The sequence below is a fragment of the Amblyraja radiata genome, chromosome 7, assembly GCF_010909765.2.
Source record: "Amblyraja radiata isolate CabotCenter1 chromosome 7, sAmbRad1.1.pri, whole genome shotgun sequence".
Lineage (NCBI taxonomy): Eukaryota > Metazoa > Chordata > Chondrichthyes > Rajiformes > Rajidae > Amblyraja > Amblyraja radiata.
In genome coordinates this window covers 34,020,076-34,047,413 of record NC_045962.1, presented here as the reverse complement: position 1 = coordinate 34,047,413, position 27,338 = coordinate 34,020,076, and the positions used below count along the sequence as shown (strand labels likewise).

At 39.3% G+C, this 27,338-nt stretch overlaps 1 protein-coding gene across 2 annotated transcripts in view; it reads left to right on the top strand.

Moving 5' to 3' along the window:
• The window catches only part of wdsub1 (WD repeat, sterile alpha motif and U-box domain containing 1), a 43,716-nt gene extending 16,588 nt beyond the window's left edge, over nt 1–27,128 (top strand). For both annotated transcript variants that reach the window (XM_033024110.1, XM_033024111.1), the window contains exons 3-11: nt 15,928–16,115; nt 18,021–18,101; nt 21,451–21,544; nt 23,207–23,240; nt 23,673–23,713; nt 24,366–24,469; nt 24,698–24,877; nt 25,447–25,587; nt 26,270–27,128. In XM_033024110.1, the coding sequence (XP_032880001.1) occupies nt 15,928–16,115; nt 18,021–18,101; nt 21,451–21,544; nt 23,207–23,240; nt 23,673–23,713; nt 24,366–24,469; nt 24,698–24,877; nt 25,447–25,587; nt 26,270–26,448 (1,042 nt within the window). In that variant the 3' untranslated portion in view covers nt 26,449–27,128. The remainder of the gene's footprint in view (nt 1–15,927; nt 16,116–18,020; nt 18,102–21,450; nt 21,545–23,206; nt 23,241–23,672; nt 23,714–24,365; nt 24,470–24,697; nt 24,878–25,446; nt 25,588–26,269) is intronic.
• The last annotated feature ends 210 nt before the right edge of the window (nt 27,129–27,338 follow it).

Below are 27,338 nucleotides of genomic sequence, written 5' to 3'. Positions count from 1 at the left end.
TCCGGCAGGAAAGGCCGTGCCAATCCAGTTGGTCGGCCGCGAGAAGGGGGGCGAGGACGCGACTCAGAGAATAGTCGCGTCCTTGCCAGGAAGTGACTGGGAAACAGTTTTTCCCTTACCCTACCCCCCTTCCCCACATAGAAAAGCTAAAGAAAACTCCACAACATACTTTAAAAACAGACTAAAAATTTAAAAAAAAATAGAAAACAGACAGACTGTAGGCAGAGGCTACCATCAATACGGCGGCCCTAGTGACAGATGCTACCATCAATGCGGAAATACCATACCTACGGCGTGGGGATGATTTTCAGCAGCAGGAATGGGAGACTAGTCAGGATCGAAGGAATGATGAACGGAGCAAAGTACAGAGATATCCTTGATATCCAACCACGGTCAGCGGGAGGGGGGGGGGAAATCACCCTGGAGTGGAGTTTGGGGTCCGATGGCTGGGACTGTGACTGGGACGCTCCCGCGGGTGGACACGGAGGAGAGAGTGGGGGTGGGGGGTGGGGAGAGAAGGGAGGGAGAGAGAAGGGACGGATGCAGCGGAGGTTTGGGACAATGCTCATGCCTTCACAGTGATGTGATGGACGCGGGGGTCTGGACCAATCGCTGACAAGTCCCGCCCCCCGGCAATGTGTAGTCCGTTATTGGACTTTTCTGTTGAGCGGCAGTCGGTCCTTTGGCGTGTAGGCGCCGCCGCCTTTCGGGTAGGTGGCGTTTCGACAGAGTGGTCATTCGGTAAGTTTGCTTCTAGGCAACGCAGCTTTTCAGTTCCTTGGGTTTTAGGCGTCCCACCCTTTGGGTTAGTTTGCATTTAGGTGTCCCATCCTTTCGGTTAGTAGGAGTTTCATCTTCGGACTCTTTCGGTTTATTGTCGTTTCGGCCTCGTTTCCATTCCGTTCTTTGGCTTCGACTTCTTTGCTTCGGCCTCTCGCCCGTCGGCGCCATGTCCGCACACGGGATTATTTTTTGTATGTGACGGCTGGAAGGGTGGAAGGTGAGGACAAGGGGGACTCTGCCCTAGTTACGAGTGGGGGGGTGGGGATTGAGAGCAGTCACGGGTATAGAAGAGACCCTGGTGAGAGCCTCATCTATAGTAGAAGGGGGGATTCCCCCGTTCCGTGAAGAATGAGGACATCTCTGTGCCCTGGTGTGGAACACCTCATCCTGGGTGCAGATGCGGCGTAGCTGGAGGAATTGGGAGATGGAGTCCTTACGGGAAGCAGGGTGGGGAGAAGTGTAGCCATGGGAGTCAGTGGGTTTATAGTGGATGTCGGTCAGTAGTCTATCACCTGCGATGGAGATAGCGAGGTCAAGAAATGGTAGGAAAATGTCGGAAATGGTCCAGTTGTATTTGAGTGCCGGATGGAAGTTAGTGGTGAAATGGATGGTCAGTGACTTAAAACTTCTTCTTACTCTCGACCATCGTTGTCGTTCTTGGATTTGAGGCAAATATTCCTGTAGCCACCATTTCCAAAAAAGGTCTGCCATATATTGTACCTGTCTCCATCTGCGTCTAATGTGCAAAGCTTCCTTCCCAAAGAGCTCAGGTGGTAATATTGGCTCGGTCTTCAACAGAAGAAGATGGTTTGGTGTAAGTGCTTCCAGGTCCCTAGGTAATGGGTCAATCATTTAAAATTGCTTCAATTTCACAAAATAAAGAATGCAATGCTTCATCGTCCAGACCTTGTTTAAGAACAGAGCGCAACACATTTTGAACCATGCGGATCAATCGTTCCCAAACCCCGCTGTGATGGGATCCCGCTGGGGGATTAAAATTCCATTTTATCCCTTGCTGAAGCAAAGCATTCTGGATTTTATCCTGATTTAATCTTTTGTGCTTCTCTCAATTCTCTTTCCGCTCCAATAAAATTTGTGCCATTGTCTGATCTTAAAGTTGAAACTTGACCTCGTCGAATGATAAATCTTCGTAATGCATGAATGCAGGAGGCTGTGTCAAGTGTAGATACAACTTCAAGATGTACTGCTCTGCTTGCCATGCAAGTGAAGATTACACCGTACCTTTTTACAAGACTTCGTCCTCTCTTGACCTCTATAGGACCGAAGTAGTCTACTCCAACATCTGTTAATGGAGGCTTATCAGGTAGAATCCCCTCCAGAGGCAAGTCTGCCATTTTCTGTTCTCCAACTTTACCACGCTGTCGTCTACACACTACACAATCTGTTATGACCTTTCTTGCAGCAGAGTTAGCCTTGATAAGCCAGTATTTTTTAACAGTAACAGTAGTGTTGAAATGTGAAAGTCCTTCGAGAGAATAATAGGATGCTTAGCCTCTTCAGGCATCGCTAGTCTATTCAGGCGACCATCTACTCTCAGAAGTCCTTCATCCAGTACCAGATCTAGCATGTACAAATGACTGCTTCTTTTGACACCATGTACACCAGCTTCTAATGGCGATAGCTCTTCTTTGAATCTTTGTCTTTGACCGAAAGAGATAACTGCGTTTTCTGCATTAAGAAGATCATCAGGACATAAATACTGTCCGCAGTATGATGCTTTAAAGACTTGCATCTTTTTATCAACCTTTTCCTTTAGTTTGCCAGAGTCCTTTTCAAAGATACCTTCAACAATCTCCTTTTTCAAGCCAACAGCAAAAGCATTGTCCTTAGTTTAAGAAACCAAGCTATCACAGTTTTCAATGTATCCTAAGATGAGAAATGGATAATTAAATCATTTGTTGGGTCCAATGGATTCTTGATAATGACGTTCACTGTGATGTCTTGCTTGATTTCTGGATCATTAGCTGCGATTTCAGATTCCAGGTTAAGCCTTGGCCATTCTCTGTCTGGCTTACAGAGAAACTTAGATCCCTTGATCCATCTCTTACTGCTTAAGAAGCAGTCCGCTGTTAGTCCTCTAGAGGCTTCGTCCGCAGGATTTTCCTTTGTGTTAAGGTATCTCCACTGTGATACATTAGTAGCACTCCTTACATAAGCGATTCTGTTTGCTACAAATGTTTGAAAGCGTTTGGTTTTGTTGTTGATGTACTTAAGCACTGTTGTGCTATCATTCCAGAAGATGGATTTCTCCAGCTGCAGCATTATGTCAATTCTGACAACTAAGACTGCGGCTGTTAGCTTCATTTTGGGAATTGTCATTTGCTTTATTGGTGCCACTCTGGCTTTTCCTATTATGAATGCAACATGTACTTCTTTGATATCATCTTCCAATCTTAGATATGAAACAGTACAGTAACCACTTTCACTTGCGCCTGAAAAGTGGTCCAGCTGTGCATATCTGATTTGATCAAAGTTTGTAGGCTTCATGCACCGATCCACTTTGAATTCCGATATCTTATTGAGATCTGCTAACCATTCTGTCCATCGCTAAGAGAAGGTTTGCGTTATACTCTCATCCCATTCGTTTTTTCTTACAGAACTCCTGCATAATCAGCTTGGCTGGCAGAATAAATGATGCAAGAAATTCAAAAGGGTCATATATAGAGCCAACCACAGATAGGATGCCCTGTCGTGTACATGGTCGCTCCTGTATCAAAATTCTGAACTTAAACACATCTGTTTCAACACACCAGTGCAATCCCAGCGCTCTTTCCATAGGCAGATTGTCTTTGTCCAAATCCAACTCCCTGGTCTCCTTGGCTCTGTTATCTGGTGGAATGGTTGCCAATACAGCACGGCTGTTGCTGATCCACTTTGACAGCATAAATCCTCCCCTTTGGCAGAGGGAAGTCAGATGTGCTGCCATTTGAATTGCTTCCTTTTCCAAAAACATGGATTTTAAACAATCATCCACATAGAAGTTGTTCTTTACTGTATTTGTCACTTCTTCTGAAAAGTGATCTTTATTGTCATGCTTCCTTAATGCAAAATGTGCACAACTTGGCGATGACACTGCTCCAAAGAGATGTACCTTCATCCTATATTCAACAAGATCTTGCTGTGCATCACCATCGGGCCACCATAGGAATCGCAAATAGTCAATATGTTTTTCTGATACCTTGACGATGAAACATTGCTTTAATATCAGCCATCAAAGCAACCGGTTCTTGTCTGAATCTGATGAGAACTTCAATTAATGAGTTGGTAATGTAAACCCTACAGCAGTTGGCAATTAAGTGATGTTCCTTTGAAGACTGCCCCACAGTCAAAGACCACCCTCCAGGTCCCATTCCTTGAGTGATACACCCCGTGGTGTGGGATATGCCAAAGCTCTCCATCACTTCGATTCAGCTGGTCCGTTGGTACGATTTCATCATAACCACTGTCAATCATTTATTTTAGGAAATATGTATATTCATCATGAAATTTCTTATTCTTGCCAAACCTGCGTTTCAAGTTCTGAATGCGCTGCTCAGCAATGCAACGGTTATTCGGCAGACTAACACATTCTTGTTTGAACTTTCTTGTTTGAAAAGTAAGTCTAGACAATAGTGTCCATCTATCATCTTCACTGAGTGATTCATAATATCCAAGAACTTTACTTCTCTGGACATTTCTTCTGATTCCTTGCTGGTTCTTTCATTGAAGTCGTGATTGTATTGCTTGATTAGTAGCTCCTCTAAGTTTACTGTAGATATTCGATTGACAGCAGCAGCAGGGTAGGCATTTTTATCCCTGCTTTCGTTGTCCCTTCTAAAGGGGCCATGGATAACCCATCCGAGTAGGGTCCTCACAGCAAATGGTCCGTCCCTTTGACTGGTAATAAACTCTCTAGGTTCCAATACTTTCGAAGCATTCGTTCCGATAAGTAGGCCGATGCCAGATTTTATTTTAGGAGTCTTGATATTCTTCAAGTAAGGCCATTGTTTCAGGTCTTCCTGCTTGGGTATGTTTATATGAGAAACAGGCATGGTCTTACGTGTAAACAAATCAGATAGTTGTATAAAATCGTCTTTATCTAGACTAGATATTTCCAAACCTGAGATATGATGACTGACAGTAGACAAAAATGCTGGAGAAACTCAGCGGGTGAGGCGGCATCTATGGAGCAAAGGAAATAGGCAACGTTTCGGGTCGAAACCCTTCTTCAGACTGACATGGGGGGGTGGGGGGGCGGGAAGAAGAAAGGAAGAGGTGGAGCCAGTGGGCTGAGGGAGAGTTGAGAAGGGGAGAAGATAGTAAGGACTACCTGAAATTAGAGAAGTCAATGTTCATACCGCTGCGGTGCAAACTGCCCAAGCGAAGTATGAGGTGCTGCTCCTCCAATTTACGGTGGTCCTCACTCTGGCCATGGAGGAGGCCCAGGACTGTAGCTATTTTAAAGGGGAATTTCCTGAGGTATGTTGAGTCTTTTGGTTTTATCGACATAATTTCACTTTTGTTCCAATTTATTCTATATCCTGAGAAGGATCCAAAGTCCTCAATTAAATTTAATATATTCGGTATACTAATTTGTGGTTTTGTGATGTACAGTAGTACATCATCGGCATATAGGGATATTTTGTTATTTGAATATTTTGTATTATAACCGTAAATATCCAGGTGTGTTCTTATTTTTTCAGCAAGGGGTTCAATTACCAAAGCAAATAACAGCGGAGATAATGAACAACCTTGTCTATTGCCCCTTGATAGTTCAAATTTCGAGGATAATATATTATTAGTTAGTATTCTAGCCGTAGGTTTGTTATATAATAGTTTTATCCATGCAATGAAGTTCTCGCCCAATTGGAATTTTTGCAATACTTTAATCATATAATCCCATACTACTTGATCAAACGCTTTTTCTGCGTCCAGTGAGATGATAGATAACTCTTGGTCATGAGATTTATGTGAGTGCATTATGTTAAGCAAACGTCTCAAGTTATTGAATGAATGTCTCTTAGGTATAAATCCTGTTTGATCCTCATTTATTAGTCTACTAACATACCTGCTTAGTCTACTGGCTAGTGTTTTCGCTATTATTTTTTGATCCGTATTTAACAAAGCGATAGCTCTATATGATCCTGGTTCTTCTATATTTTTATCTTTTTTAAGTATTAATATGATCGTTGATTCTGCTAGTGTTTCAGGTAAGCTTTGCTCTTTAAAAGCATATGTATACATTTTTTGTAATCGTGGAGTAACTATGTCGTAAAAAGATTTATAAAATTCATTACTGAATCCGTCTGGTCCTGGTGTTTTTCCATTCTTTAGTGTTTTTATTGTGTCTTCTATCTCCTTAGAAGTAATTTGTGCTCCCAGTTCCTCTTGTTCCCTCAGTTCTAATTGTGGTAGGTTACAGTTATCTAGAAATTCTGAAATTTTATTATTGTCTATTAACGTTTTAGATGTGTATAGATTCTGGTAAAATTGAGCAAATCTTTTATTGATATCCTTGGGTAATGTTAATAATTCCCCTCTGTCTGATTTAATCTTTAATATTGCATTCTCTTTTTCCCGTTTTTTCAGTTGGCGTGCTAGAAGTTTGTGGGGTTTGTCCCCGAATTCGAAGTGTTCTTGTTTTGTGATTTGAAATAATGTTATAACTTTCTCTGACAGTAATTTATTTAGCTTGAATTTCAATAGTAGGATTTTATTATGTTTATCCATAGTTGGATCTTTAGCATTATCTGTATCTAATTGTTTTATTTGTTCTTCTAAATGTCTTTGTTCATTCTTATTCTTTTTATTTTGATAAGCTTGAAATGAAATAATGACTCCTCTAATAAATGCTTTGAAGGATTCCCATAATAGCGTGGGGGATATATCTGGTGTATCATTTATCTCAAAAAATAGGTCCATCTGTTTTTTTAGATATATACTCCCTTGTGGGTCTTTTAAAACTTGCGAGTTAAACCTCCAGAACGATTTATTCATAGACATTCCTTCTAGTTTTAAAACAAAAGTTAACGGAGAGTGGTCTGAGATCGCATTAGTGTGGTATTTAAGGTTCATAGTGTGCGGAATTAATTTTGTATCCACAAGAAAATAGTCTATCCGTGAGTATGTTTTATGCACCGTTGAATAAAACGAATAATCCCTTCCCGTCGGGTTTGCAATCCTCCACACATCTACTATATTTGTGTTTTCCATATATGTATGTAAACGTTCACTAGTTTTAGATTTCATATTACCTTTTTGTTTTTGCATCGATTTATCTAGATAAGGGTCTAAAACACAGTTAAAGTCTCCTCCAATTATAACATTTTGATAATTAAATTCTGCAATTATATTCAGAATTTTATTAAAAAATTGAGGGTTATCAAAATTGGGCGCATATATGTTTACCAGCGTAATTGGCGTATTATTGATCTCTCCTGCTACTATAAGGTATCTCCCTTCCTTATCTGAAATAGTATTCTTTGATTTAAATGGAATTCCTTTACGAATAATGATTGCAGTACCTCTAGATTTGGAAGTGAATGAAGAGTGAAATGTTTGGCCTATCCAGTTCGCCCTCAGTCTCGTCTGATCTTGATGTTTAAGATGCGTTTCCTGTAGAAACGAAATGTCCGTGTTGTATGATTTCAACTGAGCTAGTATCTTGCCCCTTTTAATAGGTTCATTAATACCCCTTATATTCCAACTACATAGTGTGATTCCTCCCATTTTCTTTTGGTTGTCGTCATACATTTTTACCTATTTTGATGACCTTATTTATTATGGTGCATTCATACCTCAGGACTCTGGTTATTTTGGAGGCATTTATATTATAGACTTCCTTGGTAGTTCCCCTCTGCGATTGTCCTTGGGAAAAAAAACACATAGATGTGACATATTGTGATAAAAAAAAAAGTATATCAAATAAATTTACGGTGTCTGAGTTTCGGACACCGTAGTGAGTGGCCCACTCGTCTGTGGGGTACGACATCGATATCGCTTCCGGCGTAGATGTTATGAGGTTAGCCCCGCTGCCTTTATTACCCAAAACCTAGGGGGTCGGTACCGTTTCCAAATCAGTTCTATTTCACCCAGTTGCAGTATATATATATGTTTCATTCCTAGTTATCAAATCTAATCATGTATTCAGTTACATATATTCCTCACTCTTTATCTCTTAACTATTTGTAATTGGTTTTAGTATTGTTAAAAGTGAGCTGTTCGCTGAAAGGGAATTATGCCAGGTGCCTGAGTCTCCTCCCCTCCCCACTCGAGCTGCGGAACATATGTGATTACTGTTGTCTGCGTTATAAAGCAGGCAACACATTTTTATCAGTTTCAATTGCTATTTCTATATTAGTATTGTTAATTATTAATTATTATTAATTCTCAATATTTTGTAAAACTATATAAGCCATGTGATGTTTTTCGCTCTCAGCTCAGCAGATCGTCACTCCCATGTTATCAGTCTTTCCTCGTTTGAGCACAGAGTGTCCTTGAGTTAGATTCCGCAATGTTCAAGGGGAGATAATAATGTCTAGACACGTCTCGTGGAAAATCTGTTGCGTGTAATAATTTTTAAAGATTGGTGTTGTTCACTTATTTCACTTTAAAAAAAATTTAAATATTTGTGAATTGAAATTACTAGAAATTACCAGGATATGTTTAAAGCCAATTATAATCCCTTACTTAAGAAATTAAATAATTTGATTAAATTCTGGAAAACACTTCCGATGTCCTTAATAGGCAGAATAAACGCTATAAAAATGATTTTCTTACCACAAATTCTATACCTATTTCAATCAATACCTATATATCTCCCAAAAAAGTTTTTCAAAAAATTGGACTCAGACATTACAAATTTTATATGGGATTATAAATCCCATAGAATACAAAGAACACACCTTAATAAACGAAAAGAGTTGGGGGGTCTAGCGCTCCCTAACTTTATGTATTATAATTGGGCAGTAAATATTAAAAATATGATTCACCTGCTGGACAACTCTGCCCAGCAAGCGGACTGGATTGTAATGGAAAAATGGGACTGCTCCCCGAGTAATATAGGAGCGATTATCCTCTCACCAATAAATTTGAATAATAAAAATTATAATAAAAACCCAATTATACATAGCACAATTAGAACATGGAAACAAATAAAACAGAATCTAAAATTAAGAAACCTATCTCTCTCAATACCAATAGTCAATAACCCATCGTTTAAACCATCAATCATAGACAAATCATTTATACAATGGGAAAGAATGGGAATCAAAACGCTCGAAGATCTGTATGAATTGGGAAAATTACTATCATTTCAACAACTACAACTGAAATATAATTTGAAAAATAACCAATATTTTAAATATCTTCAAATTCGTGATTATCTGAAAAAATACACAAAAGACTATCATAATATGCCTTCCGACTTACTGGATGAAGCAATGAAGACAAAGGCGGAATCAGCTAATCTAATATCGTACTTATATAATATAATTTTAAACATAGAAATACCCACAACAGATGGAATTAGAAGAGACTGGGAACAAGAATTAGCTATAAAAATTTCAAAAGAGTGCTGGGATAATCATTTACTACAGGTGCATAAATGTTCGATCAACGTACGACATACGCTTATCCAATTCAAAACATTACATAGACTATATTATTCAAAAACTAAATTAAATAAAATCTTTCCTAATGTTTCACCAATCTGTGATAAATGTCTGTGTCAAGAAGCTACCATAGCGCATTCTTTTGTCTTTTGTACAAAAATCCAAAAATTCTGGTATGGAATATTTGATATTTTTTCAAAATTAATTAAAATAAAACTGGTACCAAAACCAGAATGGATAATTTTTTGAATATCGGAAGGTATCCCTGAATTAAACGTGTATCAGAAGAATTTATTCAATTACGGGCTAATAATGGGAAAAAAGCTCATACTTAAATTTTGGGAAAATGCGTCCACACCAACAATAAAAATGTGGACATCAAATATGTTTGAAACATTACATCTGGAAGAGATGAGATTCCTCTTAGCAGGTAAAGCAGACCAATTCCAAAAGACGTGGTCTACGTTTATGGACCTATTACAAGCATGAGGTGCAATAGTAATTTAAAAAATAAATAAATAAATATATGGTATCAGGACCTGGCAATGGGAGGTAAAACAACAAAAACAGACTTGGTTGGTAGTCCCCTTTCTGCGGAGTTTAATGTTATAATAGAGCGATTGTCCCTACTTTCTTTTTCTTTCTTTTCTGGGGTCTACTTTCTTACTTTACTTCCTTCTCTAACTTCTTTTCTAAGGGGCTTTCTTTTCCCAACACTCTCTTGCACTTCACGACTCTTGCGCACTTTCTTTACTTTCCTTACTTCTATTTTTTTCTTAAAGCTCAAAAAAATGAAGCGGTACAAAAAATGTATTAAGATATGTGTTGTGTATTATTGTAATTTACCGTACTTCTAATAAAAATAAATAAAAAAAAAAAAGAAAAAAAAAAGAGGAGGCCCAGGACTGAAAGATCGGATTCGGAATGGGAGGGAGAGTTGAAGTGCTGAGCCACCGGGAGATCAGGTTGGTTATTGCGAACCGAGCGGAGGTGTTCGGCGAAGCGATCGCCAAGCCTACGCCTGGTCTCACCGATGTAGAGCAGCTGACATCGAGAGCAGCGGGTGCAATAGATGAGGTTGGAGGACGTGCAGGTGAACCTCTACCGCACCTGGAACGACTGCTTGGGTCCTTGAATGGAGTCAAGAGGGGAGGTAAAGCGACAAGTGTAGCATTTCCTGCGGTTGCAAGGGAAGGTGCCCGGAGAGGGGGTGGTTTGGGTGGGAAGGGACGCATTGATCAGGGAGTTACGGAGGGAGCGGTCTCTGCGGAAAGCAGACGGGAGGAGATGGGAAGATGTGGCAAGTGTTGGGATCATGTTGGAGGTGGCAAAAATGTTGGAGGATTATTTGTTGTACGTGACGGCTGGTAGGGTGGAAGGTGAGGACAAGGGGGACTCAGCCCTTGTTGCGAGTGGGGGGGGATGGGGAGTGAGAGCAGAGTCACGGGGTGTAGAAGAGACCCCGGTGAGAGCCTCATCTATTGCATCGGCATTTCTCCTGCATTTTTGTCTACCTTCGATTTTCCAGCATCTGCAGTTCCTTCTTAAACAATATGATGACTGACCACAGATTTCTCTTCATTTATGGTACGCAAGAGAATCTTAGTCTTTTGTCCTGTAATATTCAGCCTTTTCATCAAGCTTTCTGTGCAAAAGGTAGTCGAACTTCCCTGATCCAAAAATGCGTATGTTTGCAACACTGTATTCCCTTTGCTGCTCCTTACCTGTACTAGTTAGATGGAGAAGATACAGGTTTCTTCACCGGCCCCAATGTCCACACATCTGAGGCGAGGAAACAGCATTGCTTACAGTCGGCTTCTCAATCTCTTCAACATGCTCTGTTGGCTTTTCCTTGTTCTTCAATTCAGTGTGAAGTATTTCAGTATGATCTTGTTTACACACATCACAAGTCTTACGACTCTTGCAGTATTTGACCATCCAAAGCATATTCTCCTTGAAGAAATCTTTATGTTCCTTCTGCTTGATATGTCAACACCACCTTATTGTGTTGCCAATTTTATTACAGAACAAACAAGAACCTTGAGTGTTAATGGTAGATGCATCTCTTTTCATTCCACCTGTTGTTGGAATTCCTTTCACTGCTGTTTCTACAGGTATTACAACAGTTGCAAAATTGCTTTCTTTTGGTCCTGATCTTCCTCATGTTTTAGCAAAAGTAGAACCTTTGACAGTTGCAGTTGGTTTAGGATCCTGAATGCTTCCATGAAGTGGATCAGACATTATCCTTATTTCCCTCTCCATGAAATTCACCAGGTCAGGAAACTTGGCTCCATGTTTATACTCTTCCTGTATCTGACCTGCCCTATCCCTCCTCCTTACTCTAAGCAATTTTAGGATACTAGACTAAGTGGGACCCGTTGGGTCCCTCACACGGGAGGCCTGGTCCCCAACGCAACCCGTTCCCCAACGCAATATTCCACCACTCACCCATAGCCCCTAACCGCAGGCACGGCTCATTTCCCCTCATACCCCAGCACGCTCTCCCCCTCCTCTTCATTCTCCCTCTTCTCTCCCCTCTCCTCCCTTCCCCCAATCCCTCCCTCACCTCTCCTACCCTCTCCTTTCCCCTACCCTCAGTCACTCCCTCCATAACTCCTCTCTCCTCCCTACCCCCCTCCAATCCCTCTATCCCTCACCTCCCCACTCCCTACCTTCATCACTCCCCCCTCCTTCCCCAGCACTCCCTCCCTCCCCTATTCACCCTTCCTCTTTCCCCTCTCCTCCTCCCCTCCCCAATCCCTCCCTCACCTCTCCCTCCCTCTACTTTACCCTACCCTCAGTCACTCTCCCTCCATAACTCCTCTCACCTCCCTACCCCCCTTATCCATCTATCCCCCACCTCTCCCACTCCTCACCTCCCCATACCCCCCCCCCACTATCCCTCCTCACCTCCCCCACTGCCCTCCTCTCCTTCTGTTCCCCACTCCCCCATCCTCTCCCTCTATTCCCCCTCCTATCCCACCAGACATGAGACAGGAAAAAACTGAAAAAAGAGGAAATAGATTTCTCCGCGGATTTTGAAATTTGACAAGGCCCCACCACCACCGCCGCGGCCCCATCGTCGCGAGGCCTCACCGCCACAGTCTCGATACCTCCTGGATCGCCGCATAGAACCCCGGCCAGGGCCTCGCGGGTAGAAGCCCGGGTCGGACGAAGCGGCCGATGGCGCCCACGGCTGGGCACCACGGAGGCCATGAAGTGGGGTTGGTCGCTCGGCACCACGGAGGCGCCCGCAGACGTAGTTCCAGCTGGCGGAGCGTTAGTGATGCTCACTCCGCTTCTTCAGCTTTATATTCTCCTCGCCGGGCGAGAGCATTAGTGATGCTCACTCTGCTCCAGCTGAAAGAATAGTATTTTAATTTTACTTCTTCATCAAGTAACAGAATTCATGTTGAAATCCATCATTCCGTGCAGGGGGAGTAGTGCTAACAGGCCCCTGCACACCCTTACTCCTATGAGTCTGTACATTATGTCTCTGAAAAGAGTGCCTAGTTCGATCGGTCTTAACATGAACCCTAACAGATGGTTCATAAGTTATTTGCTTTGGTCTAACAACCTGTTGCTGAGAGGAAGCTTCAGCTAACCTTCACTCACTCAGTGCTGGCGCTGCTTGGTCAGGCCAGTATTCCTCTGTCTGTAGATTTGACACAACTGCTGCTTCCACTCTAGCAGCTCCTTCGACTAAGGAACTCTTCTTCAGAGATACTATCGAGCCGCCACTTGAACCTTTGCCCTCAAGTATATCTAACTTTGTCATGGCTACTGCCAACTTCATATCTAATGTTTCTTCTCCCTTTTCAACTGTTCTTCTTGTGCTTCATTCTCATGCTTATTCTTCAAGGCGGCAGCTTGTTTCAAGAGAACAGCCAAATCTACTTCAACTTCCATACGAGAAGAAACCCTTGAAGATGCACTGGCTACTGAACCAGATTTATGTCTTGATCTTCGTGTTGAGACATTTGAAATACTGTCTTCAGGTCTAATTTCTTCTGTGGCTACAACACTTTGTTGCATTGCTCTTCCAACTGTAGAGTGCGTAGTTTGTTGTCCAATTTCAGATAACCACCTCTCCACATCTATGAAACCATCGAAAATTTCAATTTTCCCTTGAAACCACTGATTTTGCCTTTTGCGCTCCTCCTCAGGCAGTGGTAAACCCAGCAATGTAGTGGTTTTGTCCGACCTCATGGCAGAGGTTGATTAATTGAACCAGATTAGATTTTACTTTCTTTGCTTTCTCTTCAAATTCCATGAGTTCCTTCTGATTTTCAATTAACTTGCTAACCTGTTTCCATAACTTGTTTCTAACTTCGGGCATTCTTCCAGACGCAATGCTAGGCCTTTGTCGGTGAGTTTAATGGTTCTTTTTCCATATCTTCCTGGTTTCGGCTCCTCTTTGCCCTCTTGTGGCTGTTCTTCAGACATACTTGCTTGTTGATCCATATTAAAATGTATCCTTATCAGACTGTTCTTCAAAACATCATCAGGAATTCAAAACAAACTGTAGTGTTCTTCAAAACATAAATTTAAGATTCCGAAGGTCAATCTTCCAGCTTCTATGGTAAACAATCGTACCTTGGCACACCTTAGATCGTACCTTGGCACACCTTAGGCTAAACAGACCAGCCCACTCTCTGTGGCTACGCTAGCCTCCTCAGATGTAGACACACCCATCTACGTATATAATCCCACCCACAAGCATACAAAAAAGATACAGATGGAGCTATCTATACAAAATACTATAATATACTAACAGTAACTAGCTTAAGCATGAATGGCTCCTACACAGAGCTTGAGAGGATCTGCAGAGAAGAATGGGAGTAATTACCCAAATACAGGTGTGCCAAGCTTGTAGTGCCATACACAAGACTTGAGGCTGTAATCGCTGCCACAGGTGCCTTAACAAAGTACTGAGTATAGGGTCTGAATACTTATGTAAATGTGATATTTCAGTTATTTCTTTTTAATTACTTTGAAAAAATTTCTAAACACCTTTTTTCACTTTTTTACTATGGGTATTGTGTGTAGATTGATGATTAAAAAAAAAGAATTTAATCCATTTTAGAACAAGGCTATAATGTAACAAAAAGTGGAAAAGTGAAGTGGTCTGAATACTTTCTGAATGCACTGTATATCTTTGTTCCTTATTTATCCTCCAAGCATAAATCATTATGCTCAAGGTCAGATGTTTATTTGTCACATGTACTTGATATGAACAGCAACAATGAAATTCTTCCTGCAGCTTTATGACCACTTTCTCCACTGATTGTGAAAGGACCATCACAACAATGACTGTCACCATCTTGATGGAAGTAGGGATGGGCAATAAATGTTGGCCTTCTCTTTGATGCCCACATTCTATAATTTTTTAATAAAAAAACTTTTGTGGTACGTCCTGCATGTTATTCAATATGCAACGTTGGCAGGTATCGCCATGACATAACTCGTGTACAGATGGCAACTTTGAACACAGAACAGGAACAGTCCCCTCAACCAACAATGCTTGTGCCAAACATGATACCAAGCTAAATTAATCTCATCTGCCCGCACATGATCGATATCCCTCCATTCCCTGCATATCCATGTGCCTATCTAAAAGCCCCCTAAATGCAAACATTATATCTGACTACACCAAATTTATTATATTGCACCATAACATTCTCCAGCATAAGCTAAAATAATTTTAAAAAATGAAATACTTTGGTTAGTAGCATCTGTGGAGAGAGAGTTGGCATTTCAATCTTTTATTTTTCATTTATTCAAGGGTGTTTAATTGCATTTTTGCCCTCTGACTGTGAATTCAGGTAATTTTGGATGGCTCTCAGCCTCTCTTGGGTAGCATTTAGCTTTCGACAGTGGGCACCTGTCTTCCACAATTATTTTTCCTCAGTTGGGCCTTCAATTAATGCCGTATACTTTTCTTGTTCTGTTCAGTTTTCGTTGTGAATATTTTAATATCAACTCAAACGGGGGCAAATTAAATCTACATGGTCTATTTAAACAATACTGCCTTTTAACCATGTTTCTCCTAATATTATCTTACTGCAGGTGACTCCCATAATTGCATTTCTAAAATAAACAATCTGTTTGCAATATCCAGTAATGCAAAGCTTTGTCAGTTGCACATATGTCCCGAAATGTGAATTTTGCTTATTTACTTTTTTCACTTGTTGTCAAAATTGGGAATACATTGTGCCAAATTTTAAACTTTTACAGTTTAGTTTTTTCCACATTTTATGCCTCTCTGCCTCTTCCTCTTTCCCTATTTCTCTTCTCTGGGGCTGATGTTTGTTCCAAAAATGGCTGCCATTTACCCTACCACTGGATCTTAATCCTGTCAGATTTCTGTCTTTCAGATTCCAAATATCATTGACTACTACTTTTATTTATTTACTGGTACTGCTCCAGTTGAATATAACATTACTCACAATCTCACAATCTTAACCTTTTGTAAAAAATGTTAGTGGAAGTTGTGGGGAAAGTTCTAAAATGAATTGTTAATTAACTTTAGGACCAGCATTGTCGAGGATGGATCAATAATTGCCTGTGGCTTTTCTCCTTGTGGTAACTACTTTATTACTGGCTCAACCTCTGGGGAGCTGACTGTTTGGGATTGCCAAATGAAGTGCCTTCTTAATGTGAAGACAGCTCATGACTTGGGAGTTACTTGTTGTGAGTTTTCAACTCAGCCAATCAAAGGTGCGTTTTATATGATGACATTCCGAAAATGTTTTTTAAATGGGGAAATATGTATTGACATCATGAAATTATTAACTGTAGCTCATATTTTGTTTTTCATTGAAGAAAAGTACAAAGATGTATTGGGTTTCTAAAATGTAGGCTGGTGAAAGGAGTGCCACTTGGTTCAATGATTGAATTAAATAATGGGGCCAGGGTTTTACAGAGTCTGACAAGGCAATGTGTTTTTAAATAAATATATAATTTAATAAATGCATTAGAAAAAGTTCAAACTGTTTGTAAGCAGACAGCCACACAGCTTCAGTGACCATGGTTCCATCCTGATCTTTAGCGAATGTGGGGAGAATAGTGTACAGGGAAAGTCAGTGATGAAGTGGGTTGCTGGCATAGGCTTATAGGGCCAAAATGGCCTCCTCCTTGTGTCATAACAAAGTATGGTATGTAAAGAGGGTGAGTCACCAGGCTTGGATAATACATTTCGGAAGTGCAATAAATGAAAGGATATTGACAGTATGAAGGAACAAAGTAAATAGCAGAACTGTGATGTTGTCAAGGAAGGAGGGCATTTAGAAAAAAAAAGAAAGCTACATTTAAAAAGATTATTTCCAGATTAAGCTGGAAAGAGTGCAGAGAAGATGTATGAGAATGTTGCCAGGATTTAAGGACCTAAGCTATAGGGAGAGGTTGAGCAGGCTAGGACTTTATTCCTTGGAGCACAGGAGGCTGAGGTGTAATTATATAAAATCATGAGAATAGATAAGATAAATGCACATAGTCTTTTTACCCAGGGTAGGGGAATCAAGAACCTGAGGTACAACTTTTTCACATGGAGGGTGGTGGGTTATATGCAGTGAGCAGCCAGAGGAGGTGGTTGTGGCAGGAACTACAACAACATTTAAAAGTTTTCAAAAGGGAACTGCAGATGCTGGAATATCGAAGGTACACAAAATTGCTGGAGGAACTCAGCGGGTGCAGCAGCATCTATGGAGCGAAGGAAATAGGCGACGTTTCGGGCCGAAACCGTCTGAAGAAGGGTTTCGGCCCGAAACGTCGCCTATTTCCTTCGCTCCATAGATGCTGCTGCACCCGCTGAGTTCCTCCAGCAATTTTGTGTACCTTTAACATTTTAAAGTTATTTGGACAGTTTAATGGATAGGAACGGTTTAGAGGGTTTTGGCCAAACGTGGGCAGATGGGACGTGTAGATGGGACATGGTCAAGTTGGGCCAAAAAGTCTGTTTCCGTGCTGTATGACTGGCTGTTCATGGACAAATTATATAGGGCACATTAAGTTATTTTTCAGGCAGGAAGACTGAAGAAGTAAAACTAGTGTTGGAGTAAAATCTCTTTTCATGAAATTTTCCTTTGGGCATGGAATTTTCTTATGAGCATCTTTCAAGTTTTGGAAGATGTATTAATTTATTAAAATGAACAATCATTTTGTGCAAATTATAGACTACCAAAAAAAAAAACTTTGTCCTGTTCTTTCTAAATATCTATTAGGAGCAGGAAATGTAGCTCATTTTTATTTCCTCTCTGAAGTCAAATACAGATGGTATCAGTGAAATGTTCATACCTCAGAGATCTAACCTTGGATCTTCACAGATTTCATGGCAGTTTCTAGAAATCTAGTTCCATTTACTCACTGAAACAAAATGTTCAATGGCAATTAGTGACATTAAAGGAAAAAAATTGATGGGGGGTTTGGCAAGTAATTGGGATTGTCTAATAATAGCTTAATAGAGATGACATATTTTAAATGTACATTTTTTGTCCAATGTTACAAGGGGAATGTTTTTTGAATTTTTTTAAAACATGGTTCAGAGTCAAAATGTTATTGTTTTATTCTTCAAATTTCTTCTAATTTAGTTGATTAAAAAGTATTCTGTTCTGTATGGTGGCACAGATGGTTCAAGACTGCAGGGCTTTCTGATGGCTTCTTGCGGGCAGGACAACAGAATCGTTTTTTGGATTTTATCAAATGCAGGTAAATTAATTAAAATATTTCAAACGCTTGACCAATGTGCTCTTAGGTATTTTTTTTATCAGATTTAATCTGATTAAATTAGAATCACACAAAATACCATTTATGGTGACTTTTGCTTACAGTGTGTATTGTTGGTGTCAGTTATGTCTTCTAACTGTTAGCATTTCCAATTATCGTGGGGGTAGGAAGGGGTGGACTTACTATCTTCTAATTTTGTAGTTACAATTTTGTCTTCTGATGTGGTTTCTCCATGTTGTTAATGCAATGATTAAAGGAACCTTTTATAGTTTAAATGACCATACACATATTGTTCATATAAAACACGCAGTCCATAGGGTTCAAAATTAGATGAACAATTTATATTTGGTAACTAATTTTAACTGGAGTGGAATCACAGATGGTATGATTGGTTCATTGTTCCAGGCTAGTGAGCAAAGAATATCCAGTAAAATTTTAATTCTTGATCACAACAAGAATTAAAATTTTAATTCTTGATCTCTCCTGATCCCAGAACACTGATGCAATCATAAAGAAAGCACATCAGCGCCTCTACTTGCTGAGATTACGGAGAGTCGGTATGTCAAGGAGGACTCTCTCGAACTTCTACAGGTGCACAGTAGAGAGCATGCTGGCCGGTTACATCGTGGCTTGGTACGGCAACCTGAGCGTCCAAGAGCAGAAAAGGCTGCATAAAGTTGTAACCAATGCCCAGTCCATCATCGGTTCTGGCCTCCCCACCATTGAGGGGATCTATCGCAGTCGCTGCCTCAAAAAGGCTGCCAGCATCATCAAGGACCCACACCATCCTGGCCACACACTCATCTCTCTGCTGCCATCGGGTAGAAGGTACAGGAGCCTGAAATCTGCAACATCCAGATTCAGGAACAGCTTCTTCTCCACAGCCATCAGACTATTAAACACAACTTCAAACAAACTATGAACTATAACAACCTATTGCACTTTATCTTTTTACTGATGTGTGCATATATATATATTCTATGGTATATGGACACACTGATCTGGTCTGTATTTATGACTACAATATCCTGTTGTGCTGCAGCAATGCAAGAATTTCATTGTCCTATCTGTGACACATGACAATGAACTCTGTTGACTTGACATGGCTCCTTTGCAAGATGAGGACCACTTCAGTTCTTGTGTTTGTGTAAGTAGTAGGGGTTGGGAAATTGCAATTGTGATAAACCTGTTCAAAAATGGAGAGAGACAAAGCAATGGGAAACTATAGCATGCTCAGCCCGAATTCATGGTGGAATGATGGTAGAATCAATTATTAGGGAATTAGTAGCAGCATATTTGGAAAATTATATTCTAAGCAGAGTTAACTTAGCTTCACGAAGAGGATGTATCTGACAAATTGGAATTTTCTTTTGAGGAAATCTCAAAATGGATAGAGGAGATGTCAAATGCCTGGTGGTCCAAACAGATGGTGCCTCAAAAGGTTAAGTCACAGGATGGGAGCCTATTATGTTGGATGTAATATCTTGTAATGATGGGATTAGCAACAGGCAGAAATGGACAAGCAGGAATAAGGGGGTAACTTTCCGTTTTGGCAACGTGATTGTCATTGGGAGGCCATAGGGCACAATGCTGGGACCGTAGATCTTTGCAATATATGTTAGTGACAAAGTGAATATATAGTAGCCACATTTGTGGAAGACTCAGCAGTAAGTGGGAAGGAAAGATGTGAGGAGAATACAAACAGTATAATAGGAATATTGATCGGTTAAGTGAGAGGTAAAAAATTGGCAAATAGAGAATAATATGACGTTTATTTTGGGAGAAACTGTTTTATTTAAATGAAGAAAAACGTCGAAGGTGCAGAACAATGGAATTTGGAAATACTTGTGTGCAAAATGCAGAAAGCCAGCAAAACAATGCAGCAATAACAAAGAATAATATATTGATCTTACATGGAACATTACCTCACAATGTCTGTGCCAAACATGATGCCAAAACCAACTAATCTGCCTGCACATAATCCATATCCCTCTATTCCTATTTGGGAGTCAGAGGTTATGGGGAGAAGGGCATGATAATGAGGTTAGGAGGGAGAGATAGATCAGCCATGATTGAATGGCAGAGACTTGATGGGCCGAATGGCCTAATTCTGCTCCTATCACTTATTCTATGCATATCCATATGCCTATCCAAAAGTATTTTAAATCACTTTATTTCAAGGATATAAAGGAATATGTGGGAAAATTAAAGAATATAAAAGTGTGAAAGTCTTACCTTATCTGTACAAGGCACTGATGATACCACATCAACAGTATTGCAAACACTTTTGGTCTCCTTATTAAGGAAGGATATTATTTAATTGGAGATGTTCAGAGAAGATTCATTAGGAATTGAGGGATGGTTCTGTGAGGAAAGATGAAACAGGTTGGGCAGTACTCATTTGAGTTTAAACGAATGTGAGGCAATTACATTGAAACAGCAGGGGGCTAGATGGGGTAAATGCTGAGAGGATGTTTTCCTCTCAGTGGCTCGGAATAAAGAGGCACCCATTTAAGATTAAGATTGAGAATTTATTTTGTCAAAGGCTATGAGTCTGGAATTTGACAGAGTCCTCAGTTATATTTAAGACTGAGATAGATTTCTAATCAGCAGAGGAATTGAGGGTTATGGGGAAAGGCAGGAATGCAGACTTAGTAATATCAGATTGGTTGTAATCCCATTGAATCGGAAGACTGGGCTATAGGGTGAATGGTCTGTTCTTGTTCTTAATTATTTCTCTTGACTTCCTCCTCACCACCCATAACAACCCTTGAAAATACCAAAAGAAGGGCCAGTCGCAATGATAAATGGCTTCATGGACAAGTAAGAGTATGCACGATTCTATGACCTGTGGATGTTCCAGTCATGTTGATGTCAAATCTTTGTGTATGAGTAGGTGGGGTGCTTTTGCTATTGTTATTATCAGAGCGGATAAGATAATGAGTTCACCTGGAGCTTGAAGACTAGTATCCTTTTCTGGAAACTAACACGCACCATACAAAATTAGAAAATCTGAGCCCGTCAAAATGTGAATCTCAAATTGTCCGTTCATTCTGTTCACATCATTCCCATCTAGATGCACCTTTAATCCGACTTCAGAGACATTTCACCAGCCGAGGGCTGTGTTCAATATTCCTGTTTTATTTTTGGGCTTTACGATTAGTTTCAACATAATAGTATTGACCTTCCCATCTCTTGTATCATTCAATCATCCTTTTGTATACATTTTATCAGTAAGTATGTTAGCGATGAACACCCACTGATGCACAATTTAGCAAGATATTCTCTAATTGTACCTTTCACATTATCTTGTGATATCTCACATTTATAGGTTGTGAACTCAGAATGAAATACTCATTAAACCGTCATACGGCTCCTGTTCTTTCATGTTGTTTTTCATCTGATGGCCGTATCTTGGTGTCTGGGTGAGTTTGGCATGTTGAACTTTCCATTAATGGAGTTGTGCTTATTCTGAATTTGTTTAAAAACAATTACAATGATGATTTAAAAAAAAAAGACACAGTGCTGGATTGACTCAGCAGGTGAGGTGGCATTTCTGGATAACATGGATAGGTGGCGTTTCAGGTCAGGACCCTTCTTCACTTTACTCCGCAGATGCTGCCTGACCTGCTGAGTTTTTCTAGCATGTTGTGTCTTTTCTCCAGAGGGGCTGCCTAACCAACTGAGTTACTCCAGCACCTGTAGTTCCTTGTATCTGCTATGATGATTTAAATTGTTAAATGTTGATGAGCATTTAGATTAATTTCGAGCTTAATGTCCTCAATTTTTAAGTAATTAGTTTTATTTCTTGTGAAGGTTTTGGCCATGTTTTCAAAAGCGAAATTCCTAATGCCATTTTGGAACCTTGTGCTCTATCTACCTAGTCCATGTCACGTCTTTTAGTTCAACTCTAAACTGGATTTCTGAACTGATTGCCTCTAAAATGTCTCATTGCCATATCCAAATATCACAGATTATAAGGTCCTGTACTTTGTAGCCTGTAAAAATTGATTCCACAGATATTCATATTTACTGACTTTGCTTGCTATTGGATTACTTAACTTCAATTTTGTATGATTCTAAAAGACTTTGTAGATATGCAGTCACCTTGACTTGTTTCCTGAATTGCCGATTACCGAGCCTTTGACTGCAAGCCCTTGTGTGTAACGGGTGGGGGTGTAAACAAGAACTCCGAGATTGTGATTTTTAAGAGTTAAACAAGCCTCCAATATATTGCAGTAGTCCGTATTTTTCAAAGCAAACATATAAGTAGAAGAGAAGTAATGCTGTCTAGGTCATATCCAAAATTAGTTCAGTGCCTATAGGTACAGTAGAGGAGCCTTGCTCAAAATGTATTAACATCATGTGGTATCATACTGGGGTCCCTATGAACATCAACATTTTTTTTATTATCATTTTTTAATAAAAGCTCAGTATTCCTTTGTTTTCTACCGAAGTGAATAACCTCTTTACCCCACGTGCCAAGTTATTGTTCAATAGCTCAGCTTTTCCATTTGCCCATGATGCCTTTTTGCATTGTACACTATTCAGATTTATACTTGGTTTTGTATCATCAGCAAATTTGAAACTTATACATTTGGTCTCCTTAGCAACATCCTTGACATCAAATATTAAGGACTGGAACTAACACTAGCCAGCCATTCTGCTTTTTGTACTTTGAATTTCCTCAGACTGAACTGCCAATTCAATGCGCTTTAACTTTGTTGAGAATTTTTTTTTAAAGATTAGCTTGTTCTTTCTAGCAAAATATTTCAGTTCACACTTTACATTAAATCAGCATGAAGAAATGTCCCAACCCATAGCATCGTCTGTCCATTTCCCTCCAGATGCTGCCTGACCTGCTGAGTTCCTCCTGCACTTTGCAGATGTTAGAATTCTGGGCAAAAAACACCCTTGTGTCTGTCTTGCAATAAATGTTGTCTGCCAAGTGTCTATCCATTTTGTTGTTCTTTTCAAATGTCAGCAGTAAACATTTAAGAGCATCCCTCCAGTATGAAAAATAATCATTCACCATTACTATTTTTATGTTTAGCAGTTCAAACCTCTTGTTTTTTTTTTCTTTCAAGGTCCATTGACAAGTCTGTTATAATTTGGGATTCTGTAAGTATGAGCCAAAAAGGGTTTCAGAGAATTTAAAATGTTGCAAGAATATAAAACATTCTGAAATGCTAATATAAAACATTTATTATTAGCTTTTCATACCAAAAATCTACAGATACTTAAATAAACGCTACATTTTTCAGTTTGAAAACCTTTGGTCAAAATTACTGTATTTTTAGGTTCTATTTTAATTAGAGGTCTATTTTATTGTATTGGTATCTGCAATTGTATTTTTTGAAGCCCAAGATCATAGTAAGCAAATATCTGAAAGAAAATAAGATGCCTTTAATACTATTGACATTTTTTCCCAGTGCAGACAAATTCAAGTTTTATGAACTTCCTTTAGGATTTTACTGAATCTGTGATGGTTAAATCATCTGTAAAATTTAATTGCACCGTTACTAAAAAAAATTCACTTTTTTCATTGCGCAGATTAGCGGAGTCCCTCTTCACACACTGACGCAACATAAAAGGTATGTTAAACAATTTGTTTTGTCCAAAAGTAAGGCAGCATGCACCAGAAACTAATGACCCTTCGTTGATCGTAACCAGGCAGACTTTCTGTCAGTACAGTCCACTGTGCGGGTGCAGCTGTCATTCCTCCACCGCCAAATAAAGGGGTATGCTGCACATTATTCTGTATAAATTGTGATTTCAGATTTCTCCACTGCATCAATGAAAGATGCATCATGTCATGTCTTTACTGTCCCCTCTTCCATATTCCACTTCCCATCAAGCTAGGGATAAACGCAGTCTTGCTGATGTTACCCATTCCAGAAGAACCAAAAATGATGAAAGTGAAAAAAATGTAAATGCAGATAATTCTTCAGTTTTATAAAACCTTAGCACCAAAAATTATATCTCGAGGCAAAATGTAATTGATGATAAATCATTTCTAGCTAGACTGACTGACAAAACAACACACACATCCAACATGCTATTTTTTTTATGTTACTAATATGTTTTAAGATTCCCAGATTTTAAAACAAACCAGAAGTTTATTTAACTTCAGTGGTTCTTACCTCCCACATTCAGATAAGTTTATCATCTGAGTTTATGAAACTGATACTATTTTATAGCTCCAAGGCTGTGGATGATCATGGAAAATTTTGATAACTCTTTCAGGTATGTGACGGCTTGTGCATTTGCAAGAGATCTTCCCTTAATTGCCACTGGTTCTATGGACAAAACAGTGAATATTTGGAGAATTGGATTAAAAAGCACATCAGGTAAGTACTGTACTTTAAGAACTCAATTTTATGTATAAGTTAAGCCATAATATTTGCAAAAAAAATTATTCCAATTGTAACTTCTAAGTGATGTGATGTATGAGTAATGGAATAAAAAAAATAATGAAATGATGTGCAGATCTTTTTAAATTGAAAGTATTGAAAGGTACACCATAAATTAAGTCAAATATTTGAAATGATTGACCTAAATATTTTTTTTTTTTGAAGATGATCATTTGGCAACGAAGCTTAGACACTCTGTACAGCACTGGTCAGAAGATGAGGTCTGTTCTTGGCTTTCAGCAGGAGACCTACAGGAATTAGTGGTTATTTTCAAGTCTAACAATATTGATGGACAAGAATTATTGAATCTTACAGAAAAAAACCTCATATCTGATCTGAAAATAGGTAAGAATTTAAAAGAGAAATACTTTGGAAACATTTTCCTAAATGGCTATAGTACATTCATTTTTAAAGCGAAACAATCGTATTAAACTAATTTTGCTTTGAAATTAATTTGAATATCAGTGATTTTACAAGCAGCCAACGTATGCTGGAGGTGCAAACCGTACTTCAGCCGAATCTGAAGCTCCATAGTGTGGGTGGGAAAAGATTGAGAATGATAATCACAAACAAAGTTAAAAGATGGAAAGCAGTGCATATTAAGATGTGGGTCAGGGGTTAGGGCTTTATAAAGATTATGCAGATTAATCTTCCCAAAGGTAGACACAAAATGCTGGAGTAACTCAGCAGGACAGGCAGCATCTCTGGAGAGAAGGAATGGGTGATGTTTCGGGTTCTTCAGACATTCGATTTAAACCAGCATCTGCAGTTCTTTACTGCACGTTAATCTTCCCAAATGTAGTTTCAGAAAATGCCATTAAATGCAAATGCAATTGTGTTAAATCCAAAAGATCACATCAGAAACTAGTCTACAAAGGCTTTGTTGCATATTTGCCTTGTGAATTGTTTTGCAGAATCACTTGGACTGCGTAATAAAACAATGCGGAAAATTGAAGAGCTAAAATCAAAAATAGAATCTACTTGTGTTGGTATACCAGATGAATTCCTCTGTCCAATAGCCAGAGACATTATGACTGATCCAGTGATTGCTTCAGGTACTTAAAGTTAATGTTAAATTAATTTGGATCATGCAATGGTGAGGAAAGAGAAAGTGGGGAAAAGAAGACAGGGAGAGAGGAGAGTCTGTGAAACAAGGGCAGGGGTGGGAGGGGTTGAGTCTGGAAGTAGAGGGGTGAGGGAAGGAAGTGGTAGAGTGGGGGATAGGGAAAGAAGTATAGGGGGAAAGTTAGGGTAAGGAAAGAGCAAATGGGAATGGATAAGAAAAAGGAAGAGGGGAGGATACAGATGAGTTTGCGAGGGAGGAACTGAGAAAAGGGGAGAAAGAGAGCAGGAGGTGGATAAGGGGAGAGCAATGTGTAATTAAAAAAGGCAGGATCAGGATTGGGGATAGAAATAGGAGGGGGTAGAGAGAACTATCAACATGTGGAATGCCCATTTTCTTTTTGGTCTTGGGGTCCCGGAGATTGCAGTTAATCATGAGCACTTTCAGAACGCTTGGGAGTTGTATTGTTAGTAATGGTTGCAAATTAGATTAAATAGTTTGTGAAGCAAAATGTCTGGCATTCGAGAGAACATAGTAATTTTAGTCGTGCTTAGCACATTCAGGTAACAAATCGTGGGAGAGTAAATTGATTGTTCGATGACTTAAGGGGATCCCTTTTTCCAAAAAATTGTTTGCATTCACTGAAACTTCAAAAAAATCTTTTCATGTAATAGATGGCTATTCGTATGAGAGAGAAGCCATTGAGAACTGGATTAATACTAAAAAGCGTACAAGTCCAATGACAAATATGCCTTTGGAGTCTACCTTAATAACACCCAACAGGACACTTAAAATGGCTATTGATCGCTGGATAGATGCCCAACAAGTACAAATGACAACGCACCAAAAATAACAGAATGTTGGTTGGTAACACTGAAATTTTGACTATCCATATTGTATAAAATAGTGAGTACTGGAGACTGTCCAATACAGGTGGTTCTGCTATGCTGTTCCTCAATTCCAATTGGAAACACCATAATTGATGAATTAGAGAACACTATTTGAATTACGTGGACTGAATTGCTTTTAACGTGACTTTCTATCGGGAACTAGAAAACCACTTATAAGTTACTTTGGAAATTAACAAGCAGAAAAACAGTCTAGAGAACAAAAAACTTCCCGTCACCTTCCCACAGTGATCAAACAACATGTCTCTTAAGAACACAACTGCTAGTTTCATGGCAGGTGTCCATTGAAATTGACAAGCAATTGTTCTTGTGCAGTTATATTCCATTAAAATGCAGTCTTTTTTGGCGTGCAGTAACAACAAAAAACTTATGGCGATGAAAAAGAACTTAGTTTTTAATAATGCGGGAAATTGACTATTAATTTTATAAAACGGTTTTCTTTATCATATGTTTTCTTAAGTACGCAACTATTGAATTGCACAATTATAGCAGAACTACCGGTATATTAAAAAATAGCTTAATATCTTTTGTAATTAAAACAGATTAAATGTTTACATGCATCAATAATGATAATTGAATAAAGGGTTCAAAATTCTGAATTGACCTATTGGATGTTTTGTAAAAATTGTTGCTTTATTTTTGTGAAGATTAATCCTACAGTTGAATCACAACAACAAAAGGAAATATAATATACAGTGCCCTCCATAATGTTTGGAACAAAGACCCATCATTTATTTATTTGCCTCTGTACTCCACAATTTGAGATTTGTAATAGAAAAAAGTCACATGTGGTTAAAGTGTACATTGTCAGATTTTAATGAAGGCCATTTTTATA